The 25,641-nt window shown below is 37.5% G+C and overlaps 1 protein-coding gene across 1 annotated transcript in view; it reads left to right on the forward strand.

Annotated features, from left to right (window-relative positions):
• The window catches only part of CPA6 (carboxypeptidase A6), a 252,777-nt gene that overhangs the window by 174,060 nt on the left and 53,076 nt on the right, over nucleotides 1–25,641 (forward strand). The window contains 3 exon segments of the mRNA XM_004602408.2: nucleotides 10,527–10,651; nucleotides 19,677–19,791; nucleotides 21,849–21,950. Of these exon segments, the coding sequence (XP_004602465.2) occupies nucleotides 10,527–10,651; nucleotides 19,677–19,791; nucleotides 21,849–21,950 (342 nt within the window).

Here is a 25,641-nt window from a genome sequence, read left to right on the forward strand (position 1 = left end):
ACCTTATGATGATACAATTATATGTTGTTCTATTTTCATTCATTGTATACTCAATAATCAGATATCCATATTTCTCAGCCTAGGAAACTCTTGTCTTAATAGTCTGATGTCTTTACTATTCTGTTATGTCTTTATGGCTCTCTTATCATCAGCTATTGGACTATCTACTGTTAGTTCTTTTCTTGTATTTTCTCTATTTTCCATAATTTAAATAATTTTTTTTCAAAAAATAACTTTGTCAATATTTTTTCTAATAATTTCACCGGACTTTTTTATTTTGTATTCTCCATTCCTTTAAAGAACTTTATGCTCTTCTTTCTTGAGTGCCTTTTTTTTAACTCATAAATCCTTATTACAATCTTTAACTATAGTTTCTTTGAAATAATCTGTTCCCTGTAGGACCTTACTTCGGAATTTCTCTTTTCTTATACCTCTGTTGCCTGTTCCAGAATTTTTCAGATATCCGATAAACCCTGTTTACACATTCATTGTAAAACGTAAGCAGTAGGTACTAAAAAATGATAAAATTAAAAAATCAAATCACCTCATAGAGTGGCTGTCATCTAAAATAAGAGAGACAAGAGATAATATGACAATACTGAATAAAGGAAAGGTGTGTCTAATGTGGTCATAATGAAAATTAAATAAAGCTATTATGGAAAACAATATGCAGTTTCAAAAAAAAAACTAAAAAGAACTGCCCATATTCTAGCAATCATACTTCTGGATAATCAGAGAAAATGAAAACAGAACCTAAAAAATAATATCTACATTCCTATGTTTACTGCAGCAGTGTTTGCAGTAGCAAAGGTACATAAATAATCATGTGTCAACAGATTAATGGATGAGAATGAGAGATAGGTAATGTACATAGATGATATGCATGCATGGATACATGCATAGGTGTACTTACACACATTGTACAAGACAGTTTCTGGGGGTTAGGAGATATTGGTCAAAAATGCAGAGCATTTTTATTACAGTTAACAATACTGTATTATATATCTGACATTTGCTAAAAGGAGTAGATTGTAAATATTATCATATCAAAGAAAGTAATTAGGTGACATTATGTAGGGGCTTTAGCTAACTACACTATATGTGCATCAAATGACACATTAGATTTTGGACTCTGGCGTCCAAAACTGTGAAAGAATAAATGTTATCTTAAACCATCTGGCTTGTATCATTTTGTTATGGCATCCCTGGGAAGCTAATGTAACAATTACACAAATTAAATACAACTGAAAGGTCTATTTTTTACAGAGACTGGATGAGAACATAAAATGTGTACTTCACAAGAGCCAAAAAATCCATAAAATTAGTCCAAAGATGTATCATATTTTAACTGCAAAAGGATTATTTTTAAATTTTTAATTATTTAATAAATGCCTCTAATCACCGTGTACTACTTCAAACGCTTTTTGGTAAAGTCTAACAAAAACTCATAACTGCATCTTATAAAGGATAAAACAGAAATGCAGAGAGCTAATGTAGACTACCCAAAACCATAGTCCCACAGTTATTAGTGTTGAACTGGGATTCAAGCCCAGTCTGACTGTTGCTAAGGGTTTTTTTGTTTGTTTGTTTTCTTCTGAGCCAGCAGTTCTTTGCTTGGGGTCACTCCCGGCAGCGCTCAGGTGGCCATGCATCTATACATGCCAGGAACTGAATGGAGCCTCCCACACGCAAAGCAGACACACTAACCCTTTCAACTATTTCCTAAATCCTAAAATTCTTGCTCTTGATCACAGCACTTTTTTATAATTCCATAATAATAACGATAGAATATCTACTTATATTGAATAATGATAAAGTATAATTATAACATTCATTTTACACTTGAAGAAAATAAGATCTAGATTAGTTAAAACTTAAATCACACCGATGATAAATAACGGGAGCCTGAATTTCGTCCTGGGGAGGCTAGGGGCAGGCTTGGACTCGAATACAGGGGATTAATTTCCACATTCCAGAAACTTTAAATTCAGCTATCTTCCGTTTTGCTAAGAAACTTCACAGCTTTGTTCATATTACTGATTTATTTATTTACTGCAATAAATAAATCAGTAATATGCAACTTTCACTCTCTTCCCACCTTTCACCCTCTCTTACATAAATCTATAGGTTTTAATCTCTTCAACAAGGTGAAATTTAGCCATATACTTCATCTTATCCAGAATTAAAGTAAAGTATATTAAGGTAGAATTATATCTTCTGCTTCCAGCTTTTCATATAGCAATAACAATAACAAATAGCTGATACATTTTTGAGTTTTTACTCTGTGGCAAAATCACTATGTGTTCTGCTATTCAAATCAACATTACAAGACCTATGACTGATTAAGTCTCTTCATAGCACAGCTTTTTCAAGCGTGGTTGCAAAACCATGGTGGTTCTGAAAACTTCAGTTACACAGGAAATGCTGCCAAAGTTAGCATTTTAGCTCCAAACCATTAGATTCCAAAGTCCAAATTCTTGTTGTTTAGTTAAACCTCTGAAATTGACTGTTAATCAAATGAGGCAAGAAACAAATGGGAACAAACTACAGGCCTCAAAGGCCACAAGCTCCTAAATGACCATCTTCCCTTGAAACACCAGATGGCTGTTTGCTCAAGACCCAGGTTGGTTAGCAAACAGCCTTAGGCTGTCCTAAAAGCGTTGTTGCTGGTTTGTTTCATTTCAATGAAGTCTGCCAGTTTTTTGTTTCAGTCTGTTCATTGTTTATCCAGATATGATCAGGCCCTCAATGGGTTAACTGTCACTGTCACTGTCATCCTGTTGCTCATGGATTTGTTCCAGCGGGCACCAGTAACTTCTCTCATTGACATTACTCATTGAGACTTATTTGTTACTGTTTTTGGCATATCCAATAACTATGGGTAGCTTGCCAGGCTCTGCCGTGTGGGCTCAATACTCACGGTAGCTTGCCGGGCAGAGGAATCGAACACAGGTCGGCCGCGTGAAAGGTGGATGCCCTACCGCTGTGCTATTGCTCCAGCCAGAATGGGTTAACTAAAAATTTTAAATACCTGTTTATTTAATGTTGTGTGGTCAAATAATCATTACAGTCTGGAAAGATCAAAATGTAAGACCTCCTCCTTCTCCTCTTCCTCCTCCTCTTCCTCCTCCTTCTCCCCTTCCTTCCTTCCTTGCTTGCTTTTGCTTTTTCTTTCTTTTCCTTTCTTTCTCTTTTCCTTCCTTCCTTTCTTTCTTTCTTTCTTTCTTTCTTTCTTTCTTTCTTTCTTTCTTTCTTTCTTTCTTTCTCTTTTTCACTTTCTCTCTCTCTTTCTCTCTTTCTTCCTTCCTTTCTTTTTATTGATTCACCATGAGATACAGTAACAAAGCTTTCATGTTTGAGTTTCGATCATACAGTTATCAAGCACCCATCCCTTCACTAATGCACATTTTCCACCACCAAAATCCCCAGTATCCTTCCCTCCTCCCATTCCACACCCCCCCCCACCTGTGTGGCAGACAATTCGCACAACACTCTCTTTCTCTACTTTAGTTACCTTTCATTTCAAGACCAGACCCACCACCACTCACAGCTGCCAAAAAGGCAATGCTAGACAATGCGTTTGGTGTTGTTTATTATGAATGCAAAAAAATTTAATAATTAGGGTCTGAAGAGGTCACTGCAGCAAGTTGCTCAGGTCTGAGGTTTGTTTGTGTGTCTATGGATCCTGGCTGTGTGGGAGCTGGCTGTGACGGTGGCCAGGTTTGGGTTCATCTCAGAGTTCCATCAGGCGGAGGGAAGGAGGAGTGCCTGCTTCTCCCCGTCCCGTGAGGCCTGACGCCATCTAGAACTTATCCCTGGTTTCTAGAAAATGGTGACCTTCCAAGTTCCTAGAGGGCAGATGAGGGACAGCACCTGCGACGGTCTGGAACTGCCCAGCGGAAACGGCCTATTGCAAAGTCCAGGGCTATCTCTGCAAGTTGCTCGGGTCCGAGGTTGGTTTGTGTGTCTCTGGATCCTGGCTGTGTGGGAGCTTAAGTAGACGGTGGCTGGGTCTTGTTCTTTCTTTTCTCCTTTCTCTCTTCCAAACTTCTTTCTTTTTTCTTCCTTCCCACCTTTCACCTTTCTTTTTTAAATATTTTATTTGATTTACAGAATTATGGAGTTTCAGGGGTATCTGCTTCATACTTCTATAAGTATATAATTGTAACCACTCCCACCACTAAAAACAAACAAATGAAACAGGCTGTACCTTATTCTATGAAATTCCAAGAAAACCGTTACCAGAAGAAATTACATGGGTACTATATCTTTATAGTACCAGAAGACATTGGCATCAGGCATATACTGTGCACCCATTTGTCACTGTACATCATTGGGAAACATGATTTCATCTCTATGAATTTGAGTCTTTTAGTTCGTTTAATGTTGCTATAATTAATTTCTACCTAAGGGTTTTATTTAAAATATTAGAGTTCTTATAAAATGGATGGTGCTAGCTAAGTAAGTCATTTTCACTTTTGACTTGATACAGGCATGTGCTGGTCACACAGATCAAAATGTCCAGGTGGCCTATCCAAGTACATTTTCCAAAACCTATTGCTGGAAAAATGTTAATAATTCATCTTAGTTTTTCTTAATATTACAACAAAAAGCAATATTTGATTTTAAAAACTTGGTGTTGTTGCTGTCTTCCTTATGATGATATTAATTTGCAAAAAAATCAACTCTGAGTTAGATCTCAGGATATTTTACTTCCATGGAATTTTCCTATGATCAGGTACTTTTTTCTATAGAATGAGGATTCTATTTTAGCATGTAATCCAGAAAAATAGGACTTGTTTGCTCATTTTCAGGTTTAATTCATATTACTTTAGGTTTCCATGGCCCTTAACCTCTGAAAACAGCATACTTTTCTCCACTGGCATTGAGGAATAACATCATATCTTAATATAAAAAATTCTGCCTTAGTAATGGGCTTAAAGGCCAAACCCCAAAGCTGATTAGCAGTCTAAAATATCTAATCTATAAATAAAAGCAAAAGGTAACAGGTTTTTATCTTCCAAAGGCAAAAAGGTAATAACTCCTATCTAAAAAACAGGCCAATTAAAATATGCAAGTTTAACAGTGTTAATAAATGTAGATAGAAATTGAATTAGGTTGCTGTCAATTCTCCTTTTCTAGAAACTTGAAAGATGTAGTTCAGATGCATCCACTGAGGACAGTTGGTTCCGTCCTGGATAAATCCTTGCCTCAGGGCTGACAGATGGATCAATGACCTCTCAGGGTCCCTTCCAGCCCCACCCTTCTGTTTGCCTTAACTGCTGGGCTAATAGGTTAGCTGAGTCAGAATTTGCCCTTGCAATTTAGTGGAGGAGTCAGTGCTTTGAAAGAAAACAGGTACTTTGTTTCTCAAATAAATGCTTCTCTATCTTATTCAAGATTAAATTATACCATTATTTAGCACAGCTTTCTTGTTGAATAGAAGAAAGGTAAATTTATAACTTTCTTTTTTATTTCAATAAGCTATAAAATATTTTTGAAGGATTAGGTGCAGGTGTTCAAACCCAGATCCTGCTCAGTGTGAGCCATGGGGTGGTTAAAGAATTTACACTACTATGGTTTAGGGAGAGCAAAGGCAGTTTAATCAAAGTCCACTAGTCAGACTGACACAGAGGAGGCCTCCAGAGAGACCAATCTGTATTCTTTTTTTTTAGAATGTTTTTTACTAAAGTGCCTTGATTTACAAATATTCATAGTTGAGTCTTGAACATACAATATTACAGGACTGACTGCATACACGGAACTCTATGCCAGGCTGTTTTCACTCAGGGTGCCCCAGAGGGGGGTGGGTAAGAACCCTCCCTGCCCCAAGGGACCCAGTCCCAGCAGCTGACCTCCACTACTCAACTGCCACCACTCTCCAGGCCTCTTTCCAGACACATTATAAGACACTTCCTACCCATTTTTTCATAATTACCACACCATATTTGATGGAGTTCAGACAGTAGGCAACAAATCATAGAGATTAATATATATATACATATGTGTGTGTGTGTGTATATATATATATATATTTCTTGAAGAGCCCGGCAAGCTACCGAGAGTATCCCACGTGCATGGGCAGAGCCTGACAAGCTACCAGTGGCGTATTCGATATGCTAAAAACACTAACTGTAGGTCTAATTCCCCTGAACCTGAAAGAGCCTCCAATCGTTGGGAAAGACGAGTAAGGAGAGGCTGGTAAAATCTCAGGGCTGGGACGAATAAAGACGTTACGGGTGCCTGGGTGCCTGCTCGAGTAAATTGATGAACGATGGGATGACAGTGATACAGTGATAACAGTGATTGCACACACATTCCCTTGACACCAGCAGCGTCAGGTTCCCTCCCACAATGTTCCAGGTTTCCTCCAATATGCTCCCACCTCCAGACAACCCTCTTGAGAGGCACCTTCTATGTTTGGTTGTTAAAATTTGGATCTCTTGACTTCAGTTTTGTTGACTCTGTGGATTGGATATTTGCCTCTATTGTTCCTTAACACAACTTTTGTAACTGACTTCCCCAACCTGGACCTTGTTGCTTCTTATCTGTCTCTTCTCCCCCTCCCTTCCACTCTTTCCTTCTCCTCACAATACACTGGGGCCATAGTTGATTGGGGCACACACACTCCCTTTAAAACACTGCATTCCCTCATCCAGTTATTCTAAATACCACATATAAGTGATATCATCCTGTATTTATCCTTCTTCTTCTGGTTTACTTCAGTTAACATGATGTCTTCCAGTTCCACCACAGTGTCATGAATTGCATGATTTCATCATTCCTCACAGCTGTGTAGTATTCCTTTATGTATATATGCCACATCTTCATGATCCACTTAGCAGTCATTGAACATCTAGGTTGATTCTAACTCTTAGCTATTATACTAAGTGCTGCAATAAATTATGGTGAGTATACATTCTTTGGAATGAATGTTTTTTCTGTCCTGTGGCTAGATACCTAAAAGCGGAATTGCTGAGTGATATGGGATCTCAATTCTGAGTTTACTAGGTACTTTCCAAATTGTCTTCCATTGGGGTTGGACAAGACAACATTTCCACCAGCAGTGGATCAGAGTTCCTTTTTTCACAACATCCCCACCAGCTAAGATTGTTCCCAGTATTTTTAATATGTGCCATTCTCACTGGTATAAGATGATATCTAATTGTTGCTTTGATTTGGATTTCCCTAATAATAAGTGATGGTAAGCATTTTCTCATGTGCCTTTTGGCCATCCATTGGTCTTCCTCTGAAAAGTGTTCTTTTCCTCTCCCTATTTTTTGATGGGGCTTTGTTGTTGTTGTTATTGTTTGTAGGATAACATTGATTTGTCCTTTCTCCCTTGCTACAGAGAGCTTAGTTTTTTGGGTGATACCCATCACAGTGCTCTTGAAGCACCTCCATTCCTCTGTTTATTGGAATGTAGCTCTAAACATTTTAGGACAATATTGATATATCCTATTTCCCTGCCAGAGGGAGCTCAGGTTTATCACAGTGTTCCTGACGCTCGTCCATTCCACTGTGTCTATCTGTAAACTCCTTTCCACGCTTTCTTCCCCAACCGGTCTATCACCTTATCCCCCTAATCAGACTCTGTTAATTTGTAAGGTCAGATTCCTCAGAAATCTATGATTTTATATGTATGAGTGTAATATTGCCTTTCTCCTCTCCTTATGTCTTTTGAATAGTTTAATTTAAAGCAATGTCCTTTTTTTATGGGCAAAGGAAGACTGTTAATATTACGCTTTTGTAACTTGGGGTTTAATTGGCTTTGAATATTATTCCCTCCCAGGCATCTGCTTTCTCGACTTAAGCCTCTGTTGCCCTTAGTTCCTAGCACCACAAAAGCAGGGTCTCAACGAGGGACTGAATGGACCCAGGGCAAGCTGTAGCTACCCTGGCATTGAAATGAGCCAGGCCAAAGTGCCACGATTCTTAACTATAAGTTAAGAGCTTGATCATGGACAAATGCTGTCATGATCCAAAAGTAATGACGAGATAAGAACCCTGCTAGGGATAGGAAATACTAATCTGGCCTGGGCACTGTAGTTTGAGATCGAGATGGCCCTAGGAGAGCAATTCTATAAGCTCAATATATCTCTTACTGTGTCCATACAAAATGAATAATATTGAGAAGTGGAATTAAGATGTATGTTTAAATGATTGTTGGACTAAAGAAAGAAGAAACACATCCCTAGATGGTATTTCGCCCTTAGATGGGTCATCTTGTTGTGTGAGAATTTGTCCTAGAAACAGCATTCCCATGAGGGAAGAATTTTAACCCTATTGGTTGTATGACCACACCTAGGTGTAAGCCCCAACACCTCATGCTTTGGGGATTTAATGAGACTGTAAGAGTGGGCTGGGAGTTCCGGATCCAGATCTAGATCCAGAGCCAGGAAAAGAAGGAAAATGAGGGAGGCAGAAGGAGAATGATGAGAGATCGAGAAGGAGATTGAAGTAGCATGGGGGAGGGAGAAGCAGAAGGACAATCAGAGGAGAATGGAGATGGGAATGGAATAAACTGCAACTGAGACCAACCAGCCTGGCCCTTTCTTCCTTCGCCTGCCCATTGCCATTGACCTCCCTGGGGTGGGGGAAGTGGCGTGAGATGACCGAAACTGAACATGGGCGGTGAGAGAGATAGAGCACCCCTGCCCTTTTGTGTTTACACAATTGTTGTTGTTGTTGCTGATCTCTGTGAATACTTTATATATCCTCTATATATCATTTTTCTGATGTGTTGAGTGAGATTATTTTCTCCCACTTAGCTGTCATCTAGTTCAAACCTATGTTTCTTTTGTCATACAGAAACTTGTTTGATGTACTCCCATTTGTTTACTTTTGATTCTGTAGCCTTTTCCAATGGTATCATATCATTGAAGACTCCTTTGAGTTCTAGGACTTGGAGCATTCTGACAATATTTTCCTCTATGTACTTTTTAAATACAGGTTTTATGTCAAGGTCTTTGGTCCACTTTGAGTGGCCTTTTGTGTAAGGTGTGAAATATGGATCTATATTTAACATTTTTGTATGTGGTTATCCAATTTTGCAAATAGGCTATCTTTCATTTCATGCTCTCAGTTCCTTTGTCAAAATTAGCTGTCATATATCCTTGTATATTCTATCCTGACCATTGGTCAGAGAAGCTTTCTTTATTTCAGTATCATGCTACTTTGATTACTATGGTTTTATAGCATAGATTCAAATTAGGTAGTGAGATGCTTCCCACTTTCTTGTTTTTCATATTTCTTTCCATGAATGTGGGGCTCCTAACAACATGTGGAGTATAATAGAGGCACCTCTGGAGACAGTATGGTAAACCAGTCGTGACTGCTGCTTTCCTGAAAAACACTGAACATGTGATCAATATGTAGCGAATGTCCATGTACTATATAGGATCTACCCTCATGCAACAAATGAAGATTGAGTTGCTAATATGTACATGGCAACATTCTAGGCACTTAGAATGAGTTGGTAACCAAATGCACAAATATTTTGTGCAAATAAAATTTGTATTATTATAAAAGTAAGAATAATAACAAAAGAAGTCCAAGGTGCTCAAGAACAAAGTAAAAGCACAAGACCAACCCTCATTGACAAGTCCTCCTCTTGTCAATGTGATGGTTGAGCAAGAACTTGTAAAAAGTGTATGTTGAGGAATATGAAGGCATGTGGAATTTTGGTTAAACTTTATAACCACTAGTAGCCATTTAAAGTTCAACATTAGGGCAAGGCAGAGCAATAGTATAGTGAGTAGAGTGCTTGTCTTGCACATGGCTGACCCGTATTCCATCCCTGTACCCCAAATGGTTCTCTGAGCCGGCCAGAAGTGATCTCTAAGCACGTATCTAGGATTAAGCTCTGAGAGGAAAGGGTATAGCCCTTCCAAAAATTTTAAGTTCTACATGTGATAAAGTCATTGTTAAACATTTGGTAACCTTTGAAAATTTCCAACTGTTGCTATTCTATCACAATTAGCTTGTATAGTGGGAGAAAGGTCACTTATGTTTTGCTTTTTTCTTATATTTTTCAAGTATTTGTGTGATAAATAATTTTAAACATATCAAAATACTTATAATGATTTTATCTCATTTTAACATTGTTGCTTTAATTAGTTATTAAACTATTACTTATAAATTCTAATGAGATTTTTGGGGGGTGCGGGGAGCCATACCTGGCAGTGCTTTGGGCATACCACTGACTATGTGCTTAGGGGTCAGTCCTAGCTATACTCAAGGATCATATATGATGTCAAGGATCAAACTTCAGTCAGCCTCAAACAAGTCAAGTGTCTTTAACTCCTGCGGAATCTAGAGCCCTCTAATCAGATTCTATATGTGTATAATATAGTCTAGACACCAAGTAAAAAAAGAATTATATTGTGATTTTTCAAGCATTGCGTCTAATTGAAAAATGTGTTTGCTGTTATAACATGTGACTAAAAAAATGTGCTTGACGTTGTGACATGGATCTTTCCCCACCTACATTGAATATAAATTATAGGTTGGTTCCTGCACTATAGGTGGACCTGTGGCAGCCCAGAAGTATCTCCTATGTATCAGAGGGAACTGTTACTGATGTTCATATTCCCCAAAGTGGTTGCCGGACCCTGTTAGCCTTCTTACAGGAAACCAACATTCAGTACAAGTAAGCCATTCTTTTCACTTGCTTGATTTGTTTGTACTAAATTGAACTGAATGATGGTTGTATTTGGGTTATTTAAAGAGTGATTCTAAAAGTGTTTCATATACTATCTTTTTCTACTGGGCAAACCAATAAAACTGTGTTGCATCCAAGAAATCTTGTTAATATTATAGGGTAGAGCAACTACATTAACCTATTATTTCACCATTAAAACTGTGTGATCAGTGAAACCACAGAATTTTTTTTTTCTGTGTGAGGTAAAAAGATCAACTTAGTAATAGAAGATATATAGGAAGTAAGAGATAAAGAAAGGGTTCTGTATGAGCTGTGTCAGTTAAGCATAGCATGAATCAAGGCTTTGCAGACAGCAGGAACAATTGGAGAAAAGGGAAAAGGACACTTGGCGTGTGTGTATGGAACTGATAATTGCCAACATCATTACTGTGCAAAGAGAGAGTAGAAAGTAAAGATTCTGCAGAGCATAGGGAAAGCCAGATATAGGAAACCCAGTACACAAGAGTAGAAACTCAGACCTTATTCTGTGTGTCTTGTCAGACCATCAGAGAATGTTAGCAAAGAAGCCCCACGTAACTAGGGTGAAGGGCTGGTAAAAGAGACTCTAACAGTAGTCCAGACAAGAGCAAGTGAGGCCATGGGTTACCAGAGAGGTATGATCAAGAGAATATTTTAAGAAATTGTTCAGAGGCAAAATTACTTGGACTGTGTATTCAGTTGGATGTAGGTAAAAGAGGTCAAGGATGATAAGTACAAGTTTCTTGCTTGAGTGACTGAGTAGACAAATTCAATTGAATATTTGAATGATCTGTGTTTCAAAAGGAATAGTTGGCATGGTAATAATAGAGCAAGCAGAACATAATGACAAGAGTCAACAGAGAAAGAAAAGACTTCCCAGAGAGGAAATATAATTGGTATCAAGTACTATAATGATAGCCAGCAAGAAAAGGATTGACTAGTTTCCTTTAGATTTGGTGAGGGAGATTGCATTGGAGGAGGGTGGAGAACTTTCTATACAGTACTTGGGGGCACTGAGGGCATTTCTCAGAGATAATCAGACAACTAGGCCAGAAAATTCAATGCTCAGATCAGCAATACTTTTTGGCCTGGGTACTAGGGAGCATGGTTTAAAATAACTAATCTCAATTATCCCGATGGTTTATCAAACTCTTGTTCTATCATAACTGGCACAAATATTCCTGACAGAACAAAGCTTGAGCTGACTGTGATTCTATGGGTCAGTGGTTAGGGCCCTAGTCTCTGTGGAAGCCCAGACCACAGGGTGCTAGGTACCAACCCTTCCCTTTACACACACAAATTTTGTCCTGCTAGAAAAATAGTTACAGCCTTATTTAAATACTTTATGCTTTTTGCAGAAAGGTGTTTTATCCTTGCTGCTAGAATAGAGTCACAGCTGTGCATGAAACTATTATTCCTTGAACACATTTTAGTCATTGCTATAGTGATAAAGGGCATGCTTTAATTCTCTGAATTTCTGGCAGAAAAGAGCTTGACAATTATATCTATAGGTGCCGGATAACAGCCTACTTGCTTCATAAACTATTATTCAATAAAAAATATAAACCAGTTATTTTAACAAGTCACTATTTCCTGCCACTAAATATAGGTTATGTAGAATTAGTCTAGGATAAAATATCACACATTATGTCTCAAGAATAGGATCTTAAAAATGACTTTTAAATCAGTTATCCTTGTGAAGAACAATCAATTGAAATTATTCATTTTTTTGGTCCTCCCATGGGACCAGTAGGTAGAGATCATTTTTAATGGACTTTTTTTTTATTATAGCCTGGGGTATTTTCAAAAGATTGTCATTTACTCTGTACAACTTAGCATAATATAGAGCTGAAGTCATCTTTAAAGCAGGAATAATGTGACCCCAAGTGTCTGATCCCTAGGTGATCACCCCCTCTCATGAAGTGACAGCTGACACGACTCATTCACTATAAAAATTCTATCATTTTAAAGATAGGTAAAAGTAGATAATGGCATTTTACACTTTGAGACCAGTTCACCCACCCTAAAAACTTCAGGAGGTCATTTTGTACTAATGATGACATTACTTAGTTCTTAATAATTTTAATCACTGTTATAAAGAAAACTTATAGTTGGATAAGAACAATAAGCTAGAGAATAATAATCTAAAGAGAACTAAGAAAACATAACCATTACATAAATCATTCAGGGGACTCCATTGCACTTTTTTTCTCACTAATCTGCTGGTTTCCAGTCAACTACTCAACAAAGAAAACAGAATTAGACCTGCCACTTCATAATTACCTAAATTTTCAGGTTGGGCTCTTAGAGCCTGTAGGAAGATACAGTCTGTTACTAAATGAAGAGCCTGTGATCAAGGACTAGAACTATACTAACAAGATTCCACACACTGGCTTAAAAACAGAAAGTCATTGTTTCAGGATATTGAAAACGTGAGCTCTAAAATCAAGGAGTCAGCAGAGTGGGTTCCTCCTGAGGGCCATGACCAGAAGCTTCTCTCTCTTTATCTCTTCCTAAAGTCTTTTCTCGGTGTGTGTCTTTGTATTCTAATTGTCCCTCCTTTTATCAGCTGTAGTTGAATATACCTGACCTAAAAGTCACCACTTAAAACTAAATTAAGACTAAATTAAATTAAAACTTAAAACTAAATTAAAACCATTAAAACTAAATTATTGGTGATATTAAGTATATTTACATTGTTGTGCAACCACAATACCATTTATTTCTGTGGGGGTCCCTCCTGCGGGCATCATCCTGTCCCGCAGGGAGGACCTTTCGTGGGGCTAAGGAGTGGACGCAACCGAACGAAGAGACGCAGAGCCAGAAGGAGGAGGAGAGAGAGTTTATTCACAGCAGTTACAATACTTATACCTCTTGGTGGGAGGGGGCGGTATGCATGCTTGGACCCCCATAGGAACAATAGTAAAATGCAGATCAGGCATGGGCGTTAGCTAGTGAGAGAGGAATGGTGAACTGATAAGATCAGTAGGTCAGCAGTGGTGACCTTGTTACAGGAATCCCAAGTAAGCCTCCACTTGACTAGAGGATAAGAGCCGGGCTTGTAAAATGGCTCCCTACATATTTCCAGAACTTTTTGTCTTCCCATATTGAATTAATCTCCGTTGTGGGAAGGGGTAGAAGGATGGGTGTTGTTTGGGTCACAGCCAGAACAACCCCAAAAGAGCTCAGGGGTTACTGCCAATAAATTGCTCATAGGTTGATTCTGGTGGTGCTTCAGGTACCATATGGAAAGCACATGCACTAGTAATTTGAGCTTCCTTCCCAGTCCTCACTTGCTCCTTTTTATAAGGACATCAGTCATACTGAATTAGGAGCTCATCTTAGTGACCTCATCTTAATTAATTAATTATAATTAATTAAGGTTGGACTGGAGCGATAGCACAGCAAGTAGGGCGTTTGCCTTGCCTGGTTCGATTCTTCTGCCCCTCTTGGAGAGCCCGGCAAGTTACCAAGAGTATCTTGCCTTCGGGGGCTGGAGCAATAGCACAGCGGGTAGGGCATTTGCCTTGCACACGGCCAACCCAGGTTCGATTCCCAGCATCCCATATGGTCCCCTGAGCACTGCCAGGGGTGATTCCTGAGTGCAGATCCAAGAGTAACCCCTGTGCATCGCCAGGTGTGAAAAAGAAAAAAAAAAGAGTATCTCGCCTGCTCGGCAGAGCCTGGCAAGCTCTCCGTGGAGTATTCGATATGCCAAAGACAGTAACAACGAGTCTCACAATGGAGATGTTACTGGCGCCTACTCGAACAAATCAATGAGCAATGGGATGACAGTGACAATGACAGTGACAGTGACAATTAAGGACTCTCATTCTGAGGTTCAGGGGGCTCAGATGTCATCATATGAATTTGAAAGGGGCCACAGTTCAAACCACAACAGATGCAAAACAACAATGACTTGAATGAAATAGGTATTTACTTCTCTTTCATGGAAGTTGCAGCTACACCATCCCTGCTCCACTATGTTATCATAACCATATCTCACACTATAGAGCAGGTGGGTAAACACTGGACTGCGTCTCTCTGAGCAGTCATGGTTAACCTGAACATGACCAGAACAGCAATAGGAGACAGCCTCTGCCTTTCTTACTTTTTAATAGTTCACAAACAGGCATCCAGAATCCTGGATGCAAGAGAATCTAGTGCACATTTTCCATTTCCAAGCCCTTACAGTATTCAAGATCCATAATCCAAGAAGCAAGTAGAAAAGTAGAAATAAATGCTAAGAGGAGTGAACCATTTTCAGCACAGATACTAAAGAGAAAGGAAGCATGGATCATCCATGATTGTGTTTGTTCTCTTCCAAGTTTATTCTATCCTGAAATAGCACTGAAAGCCACGGATTTCCAAATTGTATTAGCCTAAATTTCTGGTTTTCAGATAGTTAGCAAAATTAATAATGCCTAATCCTGATACTGTTTTTGAGTCAGCTAGTGAGTTTTTAGGGTGGACTGATAATGTATACATAAAAATTCTAATGCAAAAAAAAAGAAGGAGAAGAAGAAGAAGAAGAAGAAATTCTAATGCAGCTTATTTACTAAAGCTCACAAGTCACTCTAAAGCAGGTCTTTTTGGAAATCCCTGATCTAAAGAAATGAATATAGACTAGATTCAAAATGTAGCTCAATTTAGGACACGAGGATTTTAATTCTGAAAAGAAGACAAAGAAGTTTAAGACTTTATTTATCAAATAAAGAAATTCAAAGTAGTTCCATACAACCTCACACTGAAAGCTTTCTAATTTTGTAATTTGGTGAAAATGCTACAAATACTTAGACACCACTATATATCAAATAGACAGACAATATTAGATGTTATTGTTTTAGAATCATTTAAACAATTCGTCCACTGGAAATTTCTTTATGTCATTAGTAATATGTCATTTGATAATAAAGGATAAATAACATAACCAGCTTAACATATTTGTCATATTGAACCTCCTGAAAAAACATTAGCTTTCTAAAGGAGGAATGGTAATTCACTAAGAAATGGCAAACAGATATATCAGCATCAAAATTTTAGAATTCTGAAAGATAAATGTCAGAGATTGTTCTTTTCTTGAGTGGAAATAAGTGGTTTACTCTTGATTATATTTAATAAGTCTGTCCTCTTATTGATCCACAAAAGCAATATATTGCAGCTAGATTTTATAAATATAATTCAAAATGTTTAAACATTTTGAAAACTATTTTATGTTCATGTTTTTTGTTTTTTTTTTTTTGGAGGGGAGGTTGGTATAGGGGGTCGGGGGGCACACCCAGTGGTGCTCAGGGGCTATTTCTGGCCTGTACAATCTCTCCAGTCCTATTTTTATCTTTACAAACTGAGAACTCAGGAGATTTGTATAGATTATAGGTTTTGGCAAAAATTTTTCCCTTACTTTTTAGGGACAGGAAAAAGTAAATAAATGAGTAGATGCCAGGTGAGGTTTAAAAACAAAAGTCTGGGACTTGCCTCTTTTAACTTAAATATGTTGATAGTTTATAACTAATTCAATTTTACTAAAACTTGCACTATTCTTGGTCGGTTCAGGCAGTCTTGCATTGCAGGAAGCTTTGATTCACTTGCTTCTTTTTTTTTTTTTAGCTTTATAAGGTCTAGCTTAGGGGTTACTCCTAGCTCTGCACTCAGGAGTGCTCAGGGGACCATATGGGATGCTGGGAATTGAACCCTGGTCGGCCACATGCAAGGCAAACACCCTACCCACTGTACTATCGCTGAGCCCCAGATTCACTTACTTCTTAGGGCAGAGATTCACTTGCTTCTTAGGGCAGACAATATCATAAAGCTAGACCTTATAAAGCTATACTTCCTTCCTCAAGGTAAGAAAGGACATATTAATATAGATTGTGTTCAGATTCAGCACATAATACACCACTCATAATTTTAGTGACCATATGCAGCTACGCATGTAAATTTATGCCACCCACCTTTTCTTGATATTTAATTTGCTTCTAGCTTTAAAGTTAAAAATTGAATAAAAGGAACAGTAAGCAGATGATTCATTTTGTTTAAGTACTTTGCCCTGGTGGACATTTGGTAAATAACAAATGAGTAAATTTTTTAAAATATTCTGTAATCTGCATTACCCAAGTAAATCTATTTAATTAATGACCAAAAAGGTATTTTAGGCAATTCAGGATAACTTTTAAATTTTATGACTTATGTAGATCAGCTTTGAAAGTCATTCAAAGACGGCATTGTATGTATTTTTCCACTGAATTAACGTTGCACCATAACATACATCATTGAAAAGCAGCATGTGTATATATTACATTAAACTCATCACTGAAGGTTCATCTACTTTTCATCATAAATTTGTCCCCTTGTCTGATTTATCTCTCTTCCCTTAGTGACTATTAATTGGTTTTATTAAAAGTTGGTTTGGGGAACCAAAGAGATAGCTCCTAGTTCAGAGCTGCATGCCTGGAATATACAGGGAACTGAATTTGATCCCCAGCACTCAATGATCCTCAAGCATCATTGGTTGTGGTCTCAATGGCCCACAAGAATGACCGTGTTATTGTACACCTCTTCTATTGAAACATTTAACCCACTTAGCTGAGTATTTTCAGGAGTTTCTCCCAGGACCCCTGAGAACCGCTTTGGAGACTCCCACAAGTTAATTTTTGTCCATACATTTATTTTTTCTATTTATCACAGTGGGTAGAGCGTTTGCCTTGCACGCAGTTGACCCGAGTTCAATTCTTCCTTCCCTCTCAGAAAGCCTGGCAAGCTACCAAAAGTATCTCACCCGTGGCGTATTCAATATGCCAAAAACAGTAACAAGAAGTCTCACAATGGAGACGTTACTGGTGCCCACTCAAGCAAATCGATGAACAATGGGAAGACAGTGCTATAGTGCTATCACATATAAATAAAATTATATGTGTTGACTTTCTCCATCTGAATTAATTCACTAAACATATGGTTTCTAGATTCATTCATATTATTGTAAGTGGCAGGATTTCTCTTTTCATATAGTTGAACAGTATTCTTTTTCCATTCATCAAACAATGACCAGTTAAATTATTTTCTGTTCTTAGTTATTGTACATAATCTGCAATAAACCATGAGTGCATATATCTTTTAAATTGCTGTTCATCTGTTTGGGGGGTAATTATCAAAAAAGTAGAATAACTAGATCTATAGAATTTCCGGTTTTTGTTTCTTTGATTATTTGTAGGAAACTTTGTACCTATTTATTTACAAATATAAATTTCAATGTATAAGTTTCCTTCTCTCTGCATTTTCTCCAACACTTGCTGTTTCTTTTACATAATAACGATTCTCACAGGTGTGAGAGAATATCTCATATTATGTTTTTATCTGCATAATAAGAGCTGATAAACATTTTTATGTTCTTCTTGTACATCTATATGTCTTTGAAGAAGTATCTATTCAAATACTCTTTCCATTTTTAATCATATATTTTATTGTTGAGTTCCATATATTTTAGATATTAAACCCTTATCATATGTATGATATGGAAAATCCCCTCCCACTCAATATGCTTTAACAGTTGATCTAAGTTTCTTTCCCTGCAGAAGTTTCTTAGTTTAAAATAGTGCACCGCTTATTTGGTTATTTTCATTTCCATTGGAACTAAGCTTCCAAATGCATTAATCACAGAGCATATTACTTTTGTATTTTTATGGGTTGAGGTCTTATGCCCAAGGCCTTATTCTATTGTGACTTAACTTTTGTTTATTTTGATACTAGATAGTAATCTAGTTTTATTTTTTACATGTGGTTATCCAGGTTATTTATTAAAAAGATAACAAATGGTACGTTATATGACAAGTTCCTCTGTCAAAAGATAGTTTTCTATATATGTGTGGTTTTATCTAGGGACTCTGATTTGCATTGATACATGTATCTGGTTTTCTGGAATACTATGCTATATTATTTGCTGTTGATTTATAATATTTTGAAGTCAGAAACTCTGGTGCTTCATTTTGTGCTCAGGAACATTTTTTAATCAGGAGTATTTTCGCTAGTTGGACTCTCTTTTTATGGTTCCAAATAGTTTCAAGATTTTAAGATTCTTTTTCTGTGAATAATTGTGTTGGTATTTTTCTAGATATTGTATTAAATTTGCATATTTGCTTCAGGTAATGTAGCCATTTTAACATTAATTCTTCCTCACCTTGTTCTTCAGCCTCATTTTCCAAACACATGAATTTGATTAGCAGAACTTGACTTTTCTTGACATTCTTAATACTGATAGGCAATGATATAACTTCTCTTGGCACTAGTATTTTTTTCAGTTTTCTCCTGAGGACAGGAGAAAACTTTTTTTTTTTCCCTCACCTGACTTTTGGGTCAGTATGCAAGATAAAAATACAAGAAAATCTTGTAGTGATGAAAGGGATAGGAACAGATAGAAGCAGCTAGAATGGAGGAAACAGCAAGGAAGTGGAGAAAATGGTCTTGTTCTAGTTTTTATAATGTTACATTAGACATAGAATCTAAAGGCTAGAATGTGCGCTGAGAGTCAAGTTAAAATTCTGTCCGTACTCACTATCAAAGTGACATTGGCCATTCTTAGCCCTTTTGAAGTTCATTTTCCCAATATTTTTAATGGAGTTAACAAAAGCTTTTCCATAAGATTGTTAACTAAGTTCACATATGTGGAAAAAAAAAAGAAGCTAAATGCCCAGCTCCTGAGAGGAACTCAATGGTGAAAGTTCCTATCCATCATTTAGCTCTTAGAACAGTTCAATCAATGGTAATTATTATCACTATTATAATCATTTTGAACACCTGCTTATAATTATATATTTATTTCCCAGTTTTTGAACAGTATTTATTCCCTGCAAAAGAACATTTTCCCTAACATTTGTTATTTTTAGATCTACCCATCTCCTCTGTCCTTCTTTTCCTAGATGTAATCTTTTTATTGCTTTGATATGATACCTGATTTTTATTTTACCTTAATTTAATTTTATCACATCTGTCCTTTTAAATTCAGGATCCTCATCGAAGATCTTCAGAAAGCACTGGAAAATGGGAGCAGTTTGCAAACCCAGAGAAACCGAAGATCCCTCTCTGCATATAATTATGAAGTTTATCACTCTTTAGAAGAAGTATGTAATCAAAAGAGCGTGTATTACTTTTAACAAGTACAACTTTATCATTTGGATGTAACTTCTAAGAAAAATACAGGAAGAGAGACAAAAGAATTATGTGAAGGATATAATATATTTATATAACGTACATATATGTATATATAGAGAGAGATAGAGAGTTTATTCCTATATTGTCACTTTAGTCATGTCATCTCTTTTATTAAACCTTCTACAGCTATGTAAAAATTAGAAAAATAATTTGAATTTCACCTGTTTACTTCATCTGGACCTCCAGAGGCCATTGGAAGTATAGGGGATGTTCTAGTTTTAGTTAAAAATACCTTCGCTAAAAAGTCAGAGATGGGGCCAGAGAGATAGAACAGCAGGTAGGGAACTTGCATTGCATGTGGCTGACCAGGTTTGATCCTTGCCATTTGGTTCAATGAATCCTGCTAGGAGTGACCCCTAAGCACAGAGCCAAGAGTAAGCCTTTAAGACTGTGGATGTGTCCAAAATTTTTTTTTAGAGTCCATAAAAGATCTTGCTAGCCAGATGATTTGGTTGAGAGGTAGAGCAATCTTTGAGGATTTTCATGTGGTCTCATCAAAGTTGAATTCTCCCAAAAGTCAACCCTCTTTGTGCCACCAGACCTACATTATGCCATTATTTTGTTCTACCTAGAAAACCCAGTAACCCTATCACTTCCTTAACTGTTCACATGGAACTAGTTATTCTTCAAATCATAGGTTATGCAAGAAGATAATTGTTTCTGCTCTCCCTGACTGAATTAGAACTCCCAACCCTCAATTCTTCCCTTACTACCTGCACCCATACATACTACATTCATGGAGTACATGTCATTATTTTAATTATATAACTATATGACTATTTGATTACTGCTTTCCCTTCTAGTAAGCTGCAAATTCCTTAAAGATAAATCATTTCTTTCTTGTTCATTCCCCAGAGTGACGAACAAATAAAGTCCTCCAAGTATAAGGTTAACAGAGAGTAAATTAATGGGCACATACATTTTCCGGTCTTTCCATGAATTCATCAAAAGAATCACAGATAGGATTAATCAGATCTATTACATTCTTACAAGAATTTTGTGTTTCCTTGGAAATGACATTTCTTTCAAAATTATTTCTACCTATTTCATGTCTCAACTTATTTCAGAAGCCCAAAATTGAAAACAATGTAAAGATTTTAGTTAATTTGGCACATTAGAAGTGCTGCTATTAACAGGCTCAAGAAAATTTTAAAAAATTTTAAATGTATCTATATCAATGATGATTATATTGATGATAAGACTAAAAAAAGAAAAATATAGACACATTCCAAAATCTGTTTTTTCAGCCTACTCTTTCACAGTATGGAAGAGTGGTTAACTTTTGTGTGTCTTTCTACTCCATTTAGTGTTTTAAAATCAGAAATGTTATTCGTTTTTCTTTCTAAGTGCCTTATTCATCCATTGCAAATATAACTTCTGATGACAGATAAGTGTTTATGAATGGATCAATCTAAATGTAGACTGCTAGTGTGGAAATTCTTCTGAATTTGTCATCTAATGTGTAGTTTGGCAGAATAACCTTTAAGAGAAAAAAATAATAATAATAATTCTTTTCTTAACATCTCCTGTTCAATGGCAAATTACAATATGTGATATTTTAGTGCATACTTTTCAAGTGGCCTGGATGCTTTTTTCTAAAGATGATTTATTTCATTTTCTTTTATATGCTTGGAAGAAAAGGAATAAATTTTTATTTTCAAAAGTAACCCAAATGTATCAACTAATTTTCTTAAAAACTTTGACATCAACATATTAATAATAAATAGTAGAAAATGTGCTTCAAATAAAGAGCATTATGAGGATTCAAAGCTATCATTTGGCAAAAAGTTATATATTTAAGTATACTAAATAAAATTTAAATTACAAAAAATTTGTTCAATTTATACTTTTTGTAAGCACTTTGTGTTTAAAGATATACTACTATTGTCTTTTTTTGTTACCTTTTACTCTCTAAAACTTCCATAATTATGATAGTCTGACATGGTTTTCGTTTATTTTCTTTTAGATTCAAAATTGGATGTATCATCTGAATAAAACTCATTCATCACTCATTCACATGTTCTCTATTGGAAAATCATATGAGGGAAGACCTCTTTTTGTTTTAAAGGTAAAAGTAATAGGTTACTAACTAAATATTTACTAGACTTCATATATTTTCAACATTGACTTATGGGCAAAAGAAACAATGTCTTTTTCAGGGTTTGATCCCAGAGTCTTATATCAATATCTTCAGATAATTTAAGAAACATACAACCCTAGGTTTTTTTTAAATGTTTACTTTTTTTCATTAGATGTTCCAGAAAATTCTATTTGCCATATTATTATTGGTGCACATCTTCAAATGGCATTGAAAATGAATTGTGGGTTGCTAGTACTTGGGATGAATCAATACAAAACTATGTAAACATATAAGAAGATAAATCACATTCAACCTTTCAGTATCAATATTGCAATCTACAATGTCCAATGTCCAAAAGGAGAGAGAGAGAGAGAGAGAGAGAGAGAGAGAGAGAGAGAGAGAGAGAGAAGTGCCTGCCATAGAGGCAGGCAGAGGGAGGGGTGGGGGGAGATGGGAGAAAACCACCTAGGGACACTGGTGGGAGGATGGGTGTTGGAATACTGTATGACTGAAATCCAATCATGAACAGCTTTGTAACTCTGTATCCCACAGTGATTCAATAAAAAAGGTAAAAAAAAAAGGATACATCACATTGATCCGTGATCTCTATAGCTACTGATGCTCCATCCCTCCTCAAACAGCTAAAAAAGACTTACCTATTAAGTGTCTCTACTGCTTTATCTCTTATTTACTCACTGACTTTTGCTCCCAGAATGTCTTTAAGACTTCTTACTACAATCAACAATGACTTTGAATAGATTTACCTCCCGTCTTTCTGACCGTTCCCTCCTTCCTTGGTTCCTCTCCTCTAGTCTCTGCCTTAGGTACTGGAAATGGCAAGTCTCGTCTTTGATCCACTCTTCTCTCTCTAGGTGGTCACATTCACCCTATGACTTCAACAGTCATTTAAAACTGTTCCAGTCCACAGAATCCACTCTTGATCCTTAAGTGTATGCACTATGGCCTACTTGACATTTCTACCTGGATACTTGTAGAAGCACCTCAGACTCAGAATAACACTTCTATGCTCAAGTCCCAGACCTGTATCATCCTAAAGCCTCTCCTTGACTTAATAATTCATTTTAAACCTACCATCAAGAACTGGCAATTTTTCTAAGTATCTTTTGAATTTACCTCAGTTTCTTCATTTTCCCTCACTGACATTGCCCCAATTTGACTCTACATTCATTGTCTCTGCCATTATTGACTGTCCTAAGTATTAAAAACACTTTTCCAAATTCCCATAAACTACTCTCTCACCCTTTAAATCAGTGTTGTTGTGGCTTTTTTGACCTGTAGATTGGCATCTTTCCTGTATACGAGTTCATAGACTAGCAGTTATAACCAAGGTGCTAGACCAGTGTTTTTCAGCCTTTATACACCTGTGGACTAGCAAGAGTTGTGGGCTGATGGTTGAAGAACACCTTTTTTTTCCTTGTTGCTTTGATCATACCCAGTGATGCTTAATGCTTACTCCTGCCTCTGCACTCACGGATCACTCCTGACAGGGCTCAGGGCACCATATGTGGTACCAGGAATCAAATCCAGCTGGGTGTCAAATCGGGTTGACTACTTGCAAGGCAAGTGCCCTACCCTCTATGCTTTTGCTTTGGTTCCATGAAGACCACTTTTTTTAAATCCTTCTCCACCCTAATGTTAGTGTGGAGTTAAAGTAAGTTCATGCTCTCTCTTCCAGCCCACATGCTCATAGTTACCCCACCCCATCTTACACAAACACAAACACACACGTAGATTTTTATATACACACTTAGTGTATATATATTTTATGTGCTGACTACTACTCTATTCAATTTTAGATGCCTTTCTTCACCTACAGAAATAGCTCCTCAGAAACATAGGCTCAGGGACTGGATCGATAGCACAGCGGGTAGGGCATTTGTATCACACATGGCCAACGTGGGTTCTATCCCCGGCATCCCATATGGTCCCTGAGCACCACCAGGAGTAATTCCTGAGCGCAGAGCCAGGAGTACAGCGGTTAGGGTGTTTGCCTTGCACGCAGTGGACCCAGGTTCAATTTCCAGTATCCCATGTGGTCCCCTGAGCACTGCCAGGAGTAATTCCTGAGTGCAGAGCCAGGAGGAACCCCTGTGCATTGCCAGGTGTGACTCAAAAAGAAAAAAAAAACAGATTCTCCAAGTTTCAGGTGCCTTCTTCCAACCTGATTGTCAGGCAAGCCTCAAGTTTTGCTCTACTACTCAATGGTCTTCTTCTAAAAATCCTTCTTTTATTTTACGAGTCAATTATACATAGCATACCCACGTTCCTAAAGTAACTTGTGTACATTCACATTCCAGTGGTTGGTTGCTCACACATCTACTTTCCCACTAGCATATAAATTCCTTTTCTTTCACGTCTGAACCTCCAGTGCCAAGTACACAGTCTGAAGTATTAATTAAATGAAATGATTGAATGAAAACTTAGGAACCCTGTGAATATACTGTCAAGATTTAAAACCAGGTTTTAAGGGAATATTGATAAAATAGTATTATAATCACTGTATCACTGTCACTGTCATCCCGTTTTTTGTCTATCTACTTGAGCGGGCACCAGTAACGTTTTTATTCCTCCCAGCCCTGAGATTTTACCAGCCTCTCCTTACTCGTCTTTCCCAATGATTGGAGGCTCTTTCAGGGTCAGGGGAATGATACCTATCATTACTGTTTTTGGCATATCGAATACACCACGGGTAGCTTGTCAGGCTCTGCGCATGCAGGTGGGATACTCTCGGTAGCTTGCCGGGCTCTCCAAGAGGTATCTGTCACTGTCATCACTGTCACTGTCATCCTGTTGCTCATCGATTTTTCTTGAGCAGGCACCAGTAATGTCTCCATCTTGAGACTTGTTGTTACTGTTTTTGGCATATCGAATATGCCACAGGTAACTTGCCAGGCCCTGCCGTATAGGTGAGATACTCTTGGTAGTTTGTAGGGCTCTCTGAGAGAGACGGAGGAATCAAACCTGGTAAGCCACATGCAAGGCAAACACCCTACCCCTATGCTATCGCTCCAAGAAGTATGTTATATATATATATATATATACACATATACATACATATATACATATACACACATATATATACACACATATATATTACTCTCTATGATTTGTTGCCTACTGTCTGAACTCCATCAAATATGGTGTGGTAATTATGGAAAATGGGTAGGAAGTATCTTATAATGTGTTCGTGGCTGCCCGGTCCAGAAATTGGCCTGGAGCGTGGCAGTGGTTTGGTAGTGGAAGTCGGCTGCCAGGGCCACTCTGGGGTGCCCTGAGTAAAAACAGCCTGGCGGGGAGTCCGCTGGCATGGCTACGGGGACCTCATTTTACACTCCGTCTGGGAGGAGCAGCAGTTGAGATCTGGAGGGTGATCGATGAGGAGATTATCTGGTACTGCAGGATGTGGCAGGGTGTGGCTTATGGGTGTGATCCCTGGGTCACAGGAGATTGGAAGATAGCAGGCAGAGGATCTCTGCTTCCATGTCCTGTTGAGTCCAGAGTCCAAGGTCACAAAGTTCTGCATTATCTGGTTCAATGGGACTTCATTCATGCATGAGGCTCGGCTGGAGCATCCGGAAAGTGGCCTGGAGCATGGCGGCAGTTGGGTATGGTTGGTAGTATTATTATAGCATTATAATAAAAATTATATCCCTTGACT

The sequence above is a fragment of the Sorex araneus genome, chromosome 2 (genome assembly GCF_027595985.1).
Source record: "Sorex araneus isolate mSorAra2 chromosome 2, mSorAra2.pri, whole genome shotgun sequence".
Taxonomy (NCBI): domain Eukaryota; kingdom Metazoa; phylum Chordata; class Mammalia; order Eulipotyphla; family Soricidae; genus Sorex; species Sorex araneus.